Source organism: Boleophthalmus pectinirostris, unplaced genomic scaffold, assembly GCF_026225935.1.
Source record: "Boleophthalmus pectinirostris isolate CB_2022bp ecotype Guang Dong unplaced genomic scaffold, ASM2622593v1 HiC_scaffold_15, whole genome shotgun sequence".
Classification (NCBI taxonomy): Eukaryota; Metazoa; Chordata; class Actinopteri; order Gobiiformes; family Gobiidae; genus Boleophthalmus; species Boleophthalmus pectinirostris.
In genome coordinates this window covers 7,942,140-7,953,226 of record NW_026571070.1, presented here as the reverse complement: position 1 = coordinate 7,953,226, position 11,087 = coordinate 7,942,140, and the positions used below count along the sequence as shown (strand labels likewise).

General features: G+C 43.2%; 1 protein-coding gene across 1 annotated transcript; it reads right to left on the bottom strand.

Annotated features, from left to right (window-relative positions):
• Nucleotides 1-2,249: 2,249 nt before the first annotated feature.
• Nucleotides 2,250-5,270, bottom strand: LOC129408184 (galactose-specific lectin nattectin-like). Its single transcript, XM_055151243.1, has 6 exons — nucleotides 5,202-5,270; nucleotides 4,262-4,280; nucleotides 4,110-4,189; nucleotides 3,433-3,567; nucleotides 2,518-2,629; nucleotides 2,250-2,395 (listed from the first exon to the last, which is right to left on the bottom strand). Exons 1-6 carry the CDS (start codon nucleotides 5,268-5,270, stop codon nucleotides 2,250-2,252), a joined length of 561 nt encoding a protein of 186 aa, XP_055007218.1.
• Between the last annotated feature and the right edge of the window lie 5,817 nt (nucleotides 5,271-11,087).

The following is an 11,087-nucleotide window of genomic DNA, read 5'->3' as shown; positions in this document are numbered from 1 at the left end:
GCACACTCGGGGGTAAAAAAAAAAAAAGAAAAACGTCAGAAAGCTAAAGATGAGCTCCGTCGGTCTCCCGTGTGGATATAGGTTTAGCGTCGTGCTTTTCTCTTTCTCCAATGATTATGCTCTGATCGACACAGAAAGGCTTACTCATCCTATTTGGTCTGCGTAGATAATGATAATATTAATACATCGACTACTGCATAACTATTGAAAAAAAAAAAAAAAAAAAAAAAGGTCCTGAGGATAGTTTGAAAACTCACGAAAAATACAAACAAGTCTGAGCAATACGAGCGCTCATGGTCCTGTTTAGGTGTATGATTTTCAACAAAAAGGTGATGGAGAGTGTGGCTACGTTCAGACTGCAGGGTTTAATTCTCAATTTTTACCTCCGCCAAGGAGGTTATGTTTTTGCCGGCGTTTGTCTGTTTGTTTGTTTGTTTGTTTGTTTGTCTGTTAGCAACATAACTCAAAAAGTTATGGACCGATTTTGATGAAATTTTCAGGATTTGTTGGAAATGTGAAAAGGAAGAACTGATTTCATTTTGGGGGTGATCCGGAAGAAATCCTGGATTCTGGATCACTTTGAAATTTTAGTTAACATTGTGGTAAATGGGGCCAAAAATTTTGTTTCTCAATATCTCGGTTAATTATTGACCAAACCCCATGAAATTTGACTCAGGGATGGACAATGGGATCCTCTTTCATATTCCAAATTGAAAGATACGAGACAAATATTTATGGAAAACACAATTAATATGAGGGGGACTGTAGTCCTTGGCGGAGGTCTGCGCTCTCTGAGTGCTTTTCTAGTTAGTTTTTTTTTGTTTGTTGTGAAATCTGAATTTTTTGCAAGGTCGTTCACGTTTCCAATTTAATCCGACTTGTATGTGATCTCCAGTGTGAACTTTGAACGCCCCAAAAGTGAGATTTTAAATTTGCTGTCATGCCGGAGCCAGAACTTGTACAGCTTATTTGTTTTAAGGAGGAGATTGAGAAGGAGGAGGACGAGGTTTTTGGCCGTGGCGTTTTGTGGGGCAGTGGCAGCAACATCTGTAGAAAGGCACGTGTGGGAGTGAAGTCGCAGACAAGAGTGGTGGGGTTGATCTGTGCTTCGCTATTTCACTGACAGAGAATTCATACACAATTTTTGTTGGACGAGAAGAACATTTGTGTACATTTGTGACGTGTAGGTGGGATGAATGTGACCTGGCCATTCACACTGAAGTCGCATGCCAAAAGATCAGATATGTATTGGTTTTAGGAGCACATATCAGACTGCAGCTTGAAGTGACCCAAATCTGATTTTTCCACCTCTATGCGACCTGTATCTGATCTTTTAATGACAGTCTGAACGACACAGATCAGATTTTTTTCAAATACGACCCAGGCCACTTGGATATGTGCTCCTAAAACCGGCCAGGTCGCATTCATCCCACCTACACATCACAAATGTACACAAACGTTCTTCTTGTCATAAAAAAAATGTGTCTGAACTCCCACACGTTCCTTTCTACGGACGTTGCTGCCACTGCCCCACAAAACACCACGTCCAAAAACCTCGTCCTTCTCCTTTTCAATCTCCTCCTTCAAACAAATAAGCTGTACATGTTCTGGCTCCGGTACAACAGCAACTTTAAAAACTCCACTTGCTTAACGCTGTGTCCATGTTTAGGCGACTTCCGTAAACACAGAGCATGCTCGCTCGCTGTATTGATGCCGTGGTGTGCTTCATTGCACATGCGGGACACTTTTGGGCCATTTAAAGTTCACACTGGAGATCACATACATGTCATATTTAATTGGAAATGTGAACGACCTCGCAAAAACATCAGATTTCACAGAAAAATCCAAAGTGAGCATGAAGCCCTGCAGTCTGAACGTAGCCCAAGCGGCCTGGGTCGCATTTGAAAAAATCTTATCTGTGTCATTCAGACTGCCAAGTTCATGTTTTATTGTTTGATAATCAGGAAGTGTGGCTTGGCATGCTGTTTGCTTTTCCGTCATGACAAAACTCTGCTCTGGTCTGATAAAGTTGTGAAAAGTGCTTATAAACTCACCATGATGAATAATTATGATTTTTGAAACGCATTCGTTCACCAGTCCACCATTTCAATTCTCTTTCTTCACAAAAAGTTTAAGACAAATGACACTGGGTTAATATGGAGAGAAAAGTTTAATCACTATGAAAAGCAAAAGCTACATCTGAACATTCAGCTTGATTGCGAATATAGAGTTGATCACAGATGCACTGGTCACTTCTTCTGGGGGGAGCACTGGCAGAGAAAACCCTCCAGAGTCAGGGACACGGACTTGGGTTCAGGTAAAGCCGAGTGAGGAACATCTTTGGCACAGATGTAGGGCAGCGTCACGGAGTTTGGGGCGTCATTCCAATATGGTCCTGTTTTCAGAGAGAGAAGTAAATATGTAGATTCGGGAGTATTTCAGCGTATTCTCTGGCAGAAAACATTGCTTGTAATTTGTGGAACCAACTCTGCACTAAAATGTAAAGAGGCCCCATACCATTAAAATTTATATGCATGTTGTGCTCATTTCCTCCAGCATTGTCCGGTTGTGAATCAGCCCACGCGGTGAAGTCCCAAGCAGACCCATCACTCCACATCCACGTCCCCTCCTGTCCACAGTCAATATCTCAGATTTAAACATATTTAAAACAGGTCTAATGTCTGAATATTGTGACCAAATCTTTCTGTTTGGTTTGTCAAAAGGATTGACAATCAAGCACTAATCAGTACTAAAATTTATACTGTTGGACAAGCAGAAACATACAAAAGAAGTCACATCAGGAGGACAAAAATGAACCTTTTACTGAACAGAGTGATCTTGAGCTGTATCAGAACAAGTGTCTAGTTTACACCAATATAAAAGAAAATACTATGATTTAATTTCAAAAATGCCATTCTACTGTCTTTTTACTACAAAAGCCCTGAGTGGCAAGAGAAAAAAAAGTCATTGGGTTTTTCATTTTTCCTAAAATTGCTAAAACAAAAAAATAATAAAATTCTTTTTAAAAAATAAATAAATAAATCGTGTTTAATTAGATTTTTTTTTTTTTTTTCATTTTACACAAACAAAAATGTTTTTTTCTCTTCTGTTTTTTTTTTTTTCCAACAGGTATATATTTTTATTTTATTTATTTATTTTTTTTAATGCTGATAATTAAAAAAAATAAAAAATTATAACGATAAAACTCAGAAAATGGATCCCAAATGATGAGCCTCTTTTTTTTCTTTCAGTTTTTTTTTTTTTTTTTTTTTCTGCCACTCAGGCCTTCGGTATTGCTTCCATATTTTACAGTTTTTTGTTTGTTTGTTTGTTTGTTTGTTTTTTATCATCATGGTGTTAGAATCTGAAAATCCCAAATTAAAATTTTTGAGTTTGAAGTTTAAGTATCGTGACAACACTGGTTTCTTTTACCAGCACGGCATCGTTCCCACCCAGCCAGGTGCTAGCGAGGTGCCCTGTCGCCTCTACGATCATCCCCACAACAAAAGTGTTTTCGTCCTCGCTGTGGATGGAGGCCAAGTTTCCATTCAGAGAGTGGCAGCTTTTCTGTGAAATCAAGACAGTTATTATTATTATTATTATTATTATTATTATTATTATTATTATTATTATTAAAGGGATATTATACTAAGCTATTTTCTGATGTGACATGGTTGTTTCCTCATCAATAACATACCTGTCTTATTCAAACTGAAAACTCTGATCCACTTTATGATGTCATTAAGTGGTAACACAGAAAGTGCTCCACTGTGTTTTTAAACTCCATGCACCTTCTCTAGAATCTTTTGGATAATTTCAGCCCCAGAATTGACGATCTCTACTCAACAAAAGGTAAAAGGAGGAGCTAACTTGAAAACTACCGCTTCATGACATCACGAGGTGGAACAGAGCGTATTGAGATTTGGAGATGTAGACAGACTAATAATAAAGAATTAACAAAACACAACTCTGGGTCTGTTTTTGATGAGGTAACAGCATTATAACATGGTTTAGAGCTACAAGAGTCCAGTTTGTGTAATATTGAACTTTAAATCTTGATCTCTATTATTATTGTTTTTCGATACGACTGTTCATGTGTCTTTTATTACCTCGGCCTCGGTCCAGGTCTTTTGCTCCTCAAAGAACTTGAAGCAGTGGGAGTCAAACTTTGTCCAGCCGTCAGCGCAGTCTTCAAAAAAGAACCAATAGAATCAAACAAAGAATTTATTTTCTGAATCATAAAAACAAAAGTGTCACTTACCTTGGTCGCCTTCTGCCACCTGTGATTAGAAAAGTCACATGAGTCAAAGTTTTTACAAATGAAATCATCTTTTCATAGACTGAACCCTCAAAACTGGGACTAAAGTGGTACTAAACCCAGAACTATACCTGGACTGGACCAAGACTAGACCAGAACCAGTAAACCAGGACTAAACTAGGACTACCAGACCAGGACTACACCAGGACTACACCAGGACTAGACCAGGACCAAACTAGGACCAGACCAGGACCAGACCAGGACTAGACCAGGACCAGACCAAGACCAGACCAGGACCAGACCAGGACCAGACCAAGACTAGACCAGGACCAGACCAGGACCAGACCAGGACTACACCAGGACCAAACCAGGACTAAAAGAGGTCTAGACCAGGACCAGACCGGGACCAGACCAAGACCAGACCAGGACTACACCAGGACTAGACCAGGACTAGACCAGGACCAGACCAAGACTAGACCAGGACTAAACTAGGACCAGACCAGGACCAGACCAGACTAGACCAGACCAGACCAGGACCAGACCAGACCAGACCAGGACCAGACCAGGACCAGACTAGGACTAGATCAGAAGTGGATCAGGACTTGACCAGGATCAACCCAGGACCAGATCAGGACTAGATCAGGACTAGACCAGGACTAGACCAGGACTAGACCAGGACTAGACCAAGACTAGACCAGGACCAAACCAGGACCAGACCAGGACCAGACAAGGACCAGACCAGGAGACAGACCAGGACTAGACCAGACCAGGACTAGACCAGGACCAGACCAGGACTAGACCAGGACTACACCAGGACTAGACCAGGACTAGACCAGGACTAGACCAGGACTAGACCAGGACTAGACCAGGACCAACCAGGACAAAACCAGGACCAGACCAGGACCAGACCAGGACCAGACCAGGGTCAGGGTCAGATTCTCACAGCTGGAGGAGTGAGTAGTGCAGCAGTGGCCAAACAGCCCAGCAGAATGTGAAGTCCACGTGCAGCCATCTGAAAGAACAACAAATCTGTAAATATACAAAGGTTTGATGAAGACACTTGTGATCAGAGAGAGTCCAGACTTCTACAGCTCAGGAGTCACTGTGGAGTCAAGACGCTCCAGACACATTTATACAGTCAGGAGCAGGAAGGAGGTCACAAAAACAAGACATGTGGAAAAAACAAGACTAAAAAAATGAAAAAAATGCTTCAAGAAGATTGACATTTATATAAGTGAAGTTCAGTTTGTCCCAGATCTCTTAGATCTCTGTCTAACAGGTTTGTGCTGCTTTAGTGTAGATTTACATTTAACAACAGATGCTTTAAATTTCTCTTCTGTTTCCTCAATTCTGCAGGAGAAGAAGATTGTGCTCGGTAAATAGTTAATATCACCCTGGTGTAGTCCTGGTCTAGTCCTGGTCTGGTCCTGGTCTAGTACTGGTCTAGTACTGGTCTAGTACTGGTTTGGTCCTGGTGTAGTCCTGGTCTAGTCCTGGTCTAGTCCTGGTCTGGTCCTGGTCTAGTACTGGTCTAGTACTGGTTTGGTCCTGGTCTGGTCCTAGTTTAGTCCTGGTCTAGTCCTGGTCTGGTCCTGGTCTAGTACTGGTCTAGTACTGGTTTGGTCCTGGTGTAGTCCTGGTGTAGTCCTGGTCTGGTCCTGGTCTAGTACCTGTCTAGTACTGGTCTAGTACTGGTTTAGTCCTGGTTTGGTCCTGGTGTAGTCCTGGTCTGGTCCTGGTCTGGTCCTGGTCTAGTACTGGTCTAGTACTGGTTTGGTCCTGGTGTAGTCCTGGTCTAGTCCTGGTCTGGTCCTGGTCTAGTACCTGTCTAGTACTGGTCTAGTACTGGTTTAGTCCTGGTTTGGTCCTGGTGTAGTCCTGGTTTAGTCCTAGTTTGGTCCTGGTCTGGTCTTGGTCTGGTCCTGGTCTAGTCCTGGTTTGATCCTGGTCTCGTCCTGGTGTAGTCCTAGTTTGATACTGGTCTAGTCCTGGTTTGATCCTGGTCTGGTCCCAGTGTTGTTCTAGTTTGATCCTGATGTAGTCCTGGTTTAGTCTTGGTGTAGTCCTCGTCTGGTCCTGGTCTAGTCCTGGTTTGATCCTGGTGTAGACCTGTGGATCTTTATGTTGCAACATTTACAAATGAAATCATCTTTTCATAGACGCATCCACATCCAAACTGGGACTGAAGTGGTACTAAACCCGGAACTATACCTGGACTGGACCAACACTAGACCAGGACCAAACCAGGGCTACACCAGGACCAGACTAGGACAACACCAAGACTAAACCAGGACTACATCAGGATCAAACTAGAACAACACTGGGACCAGACCAGGACCAAGGACAAGACATGGGGAAAAAAACAAGACTAAAAAAATGAAAAAATGCTTCAAGAAGATTGACATTTATATAAGTGAAGTTCAGTTTGTCCCAGATCTCTTAGATCTCTGTCTAACAGGTTTGTGCTGCTTTAGTGTAGATTTACATTTAACAACAGATGCTTTAAATTTCTCTTCTGTTTCCTCAATTCTGCAGGAGAAGAAGATTGTGCTCGGTAAATAGTTAATATCACCCTGGTGTAGTCCTGGTCTAGTCCTGGTTTGGTCCTGGTGTAGTCCTGGTCTAGTCCTGGTCTGGTCCTGGTCTAGTACTGGTCTAGTACTGGTTTGGTCCTGGTGTAGTCCTGGTCTAGTCCTGGTCTGGTCCTGGTCTAGTACTGGTCTAGTACTGGTTTGGTCCTGGTGTAGTCCTGGTCTAGTCCTGGTCTGGTCCTGGTCTAGTACTGGTCTAGTACTGGTTTGGTCCTGGTGTAGTCCTGGTGTAGTCCTGGTCTGGTCCTGGTCTAGTACCTGTCTAGTACTGGTCTAGTACTGGTTTAGTCCTGGTTTGGTCCTGGTGTAGTCCTGGTCTGGTCCTGGTCTGGTCCTGGTCTAGTACTGGTTTAGTCCTGGTTTGGTCCTGGTGTAGTCCTGGTCTAGTCCTGGTCTGGTCCTGGTCTAGTACCTGTCTAGTACTGGTCTAGTACTGGTTTAGTCCTGGTTTGGTCCTGGTGTAGTCCTGGTTTAGTCCTGGTTTGGTCCTGGTCTGGTCTTGGTCTGGTCCTGGTCTAGTCCTGGTTTGATCCTGGTCTCGTCCTGGTGTAGTCCTAGTTTGATACTGGTCTAGTCCTGGTTTGATCCTGGTCTGGTCCCAGTGTTGTTCTAGTTTGATCCTGATGTAGTCCTGGTTTAGTCTTGGTGTAGTCCTCGTCTGGTCCTGGTCTAGTCCTGGTTTGATCCTGGTTTGATCCTGGTGTAGACCTGTGGATCTTTATGTTGCAACATTTACAAATGAAATCCTCTTTTCATAGACGCATCCACATCCAAACTGGGACTGAAGTGGTACTAAACCCGGAACTATACCTGGACCAGTCTAGGACAGCACCAGGACTAAACCAGGACTACATCAGGATCAAACTAGGACTACACTGGGACCAGACCAGGACCAAATCATGACTAGACCCGGACCAGACCAGGACTACACCAGGATGAACCCAGAACTAGATCAGGACCAGACCAAGACTACACCAGGAGTAAACCAGGACGAGACCAGGACAAAACCAGAACTAGGCCAGACTAGGACCAAACCAGGACTAGGCCAGATTAGGACCAAACCAGGTCAAGACCAGGACCAAACCAGGACTAAACCAAGACTAGACCGGGACTAGACCAAACCAGGGTGAGGCCAGATTAGGACCAACCCAGGGCTAGATCAGGAAGAGACCAGGACAAAAAACAGGACAAAACTGTTTAATATACAAGTATTTAGAAAAGAAAAAGGCCTATCCACTGAAAACAAAACACCATCTTGACCTTAATTAAAATACAGTCTGCACCCTGTCATTTAAATGTGCACTGCGTAACCTTTCTAGTTGGGGGTATGCCACCTGCTTTTTTATGTTCCTCTGTTTGGCATTAAACTCATCTATCTCCATGGAGACGATCTGCTTTTCGCCCAGCAGCAAAGTTAGACATTTTGACGTGCGCAGGCTGGGGTGGCTGTGGTATGGCAGCTATGACCTACATCTGTAATTTATGAATCAGGAAGCAACAGCCTAAAAAGTGTCTTTCCCCTATACGAGGGAGAATGCAAAATATGTACAGCCTCCAACTTCCTCGTTCGATGCTTTGGTCGTCTTATTGTTATGTGACGCAACAACGGAGGGACCCAAAAAATGGACTGGAGACCGGTTCACAAAAATGAAAAAGGAGACCGCGCAGACCTCTAATAGAAATAGGAGGCTGTACATATTTTGTAATCTGTATTAGTCCTTCAGATTTTTTCAAGATGATAAAAGACATAAGAATTGTCTAATGTCAAGTTATATTAAAGGTGCATTGTGTAACTTTTCTGTTGCAGGGTCCGTCCGTGTTTCTCCGTGAAAATGTTATTGCTTTGTCTAGAATGGCCTTTCTATTAGAGGTCTGCGCGGGACAGAATTTTTAGTCCAGCTCCCACCCGCAAGTCCCTCAAGATTCGGACATTCGCTTTCTTAAGCAAACACAAAACACGAAAGAATTGGAAAGGAATTGTCTCAAATGTGAGCGAGATTAGACGACATCCGCGAATTTATGCTGCTTCAAATGTTTTTATTAATGCCAAATAAAACATCCAACACAAAGGATGTATGATAGGCAAACATTAATCATTTGTATATTTTACTTTACACTTATATTTAGTTTGTGGGACTGCAGTTTATCATCCCACCATCCTACCCATTTAACTATTTTACGGTTATAGAAGCATCTTATTGATTTATTTGCGCTAAACAAGAATTAAACCAGAACTAAACCAGGACTGTTTGCCGGGACGGGTCCAAAGGTAGGGTGACCATATTTCCATTTGTGAAAACCCGGGCACCTTACCGGGGGTGGGAGGTGGGGCCTCGACATTGAGCTACAGTCGTCCCTCGCTATATCACGGTTCACCTTTCGCGGTCTCGCCGTTTTGCAGATTTTTTTTTCTTTTTCTTTTTTCTTTTTTTTTTTTTTGTGTCAATTTTGCAATTTTTGTCTTTTTTTTTTTTTAAACACACGAGTGGGTCAGGACTAAACCAGGTCTAAACCAGGACTAATCTTGGACTTAAGAGAGAGAACGGCGAGCAGTTTGTCTGCAAAGCGCGATCGGGCAATTGCCACGTTTACCTCCGTGAGGTGCAGAGCTCTCCATCTGTCTTTTCTCCTGCGGTCACCTCCGAGCCCGTCCCGACACTGAGTCCTGTTTCAGTTCTAGTTTAGTCCTGGTTTAGTCCTGGTTTACTCCTGTTTTAGTCCTGGTTGAGTCCTGGTTTAGTCTTAGTTCAGTCCGTGGCGTAGGCAGCACAAAAGTTTGACATAATCTCGGGTTAACGGGCGGGTGCGGTCCTGTCCTGCGCGGGTGCGGTGTTGTACTGCAGGTCTCCAAAAATGGACCCGTGCAGGACTCTGCGCTGTAGGGCTGTATTACGGAATAAATTAATCTTTGATTCGTAACATAAAGAAGGAGGAAAATAATATAAGGATGACAGCAGCAATAAGTTTTAAGAAGGTTGTAACTGTCCTGTGTGAGAAAAGTGTATAAAGTTTGTGCTCAGGGGTTTTTACAGACTTAAAACCGATAGAATAATTATAAAATATAAAGTTGATACTTCGTGGATTTCACCTATCGCGGGTTATTTTTAGATCGTAACCCTCGCGATAAACGAGGGAACACTGTCCTCTAACCTCACAGCCTGTGCACATGGACTCCCACTTGTCCCGACTGGGATGGAAAACTGAGAATTTCTTGTACAAGTCATTGTTAAATGTGCATTTACGCTTCGGTATGTTGCTGACTGACCGACTGTTTGTATCTGCTCGCTCCTTCTGAGTCACAGTGAACTAATAGAGACGCTCAGTTTAATGCCCCTAATGAACGGTAATGAAAACCCGGACATTTGCATCACTTAAAAAAAAAAAAAATAAATGCCCCGGACAAGACGCAAAATACGGACATGTCCGGGGAAAAACGGACGTTTGGTCACCCTACCCAAAGGTGCACCCTGCTCCGTTGTTTCGGGGGTTCTCTCTCTTGCTCTCTTGCTTTCTCCCAAGTCCAAGATTAGTCCTGCTTTAGTCCTGATTTAGATCTGGTGTAGTCCTGGTTCTGCTACATTATATGCAGTTTACTGTTTTGGCTGGTTCACTCTCTGACTGTCCAATCAACGGGTCTGAATCAGGTGACGTCATATGCCTGCTAGAAGGCAACGGTTTCATTGACATTTATGACTGATTGTGAAGGCCTCAGGGACACTTCTTTGACTCTGCCTGGCAACAAGTGACGGCTGAAATGTGATTGGTCAAGTGTTTTAATATGAAAATACATGTGTGGAAACAGCACAACCATCCAAAAGCTCTGAAAGGAAGTGGACAGACCATTTGGAATTATTTAGTAATAATATAATTAACATCAGTCTGTGATTCAGAAATGATTTTTTAGACTAGCAGAGAAGACCTTGCAGGACCTGACACCCCACCAGTGGCAGTCCCGCTCCCGCCTGTGCCCGCACTGAGCGTTCAAATGTGACCCATGCCGCACTGTTTTACGTCGAGTCCTGTGGGAGTGCAGGGCTCTACTTTCTATCTTTATGGGGACAAAATCAGATCAAGTTAGAGGTCAGATCTGCGGAGAGGCAGTCCCGCTCAGTCAGAATCCCAGTTTTTCTAGGTATTTTTGAGCTATAAAACCACCTGTAACTGAATAAATATAAGGCAGCACTGTTTAATGATACACTGTGGAACATTTCAGGCAGAGTAAAGACACTTACGCAGCT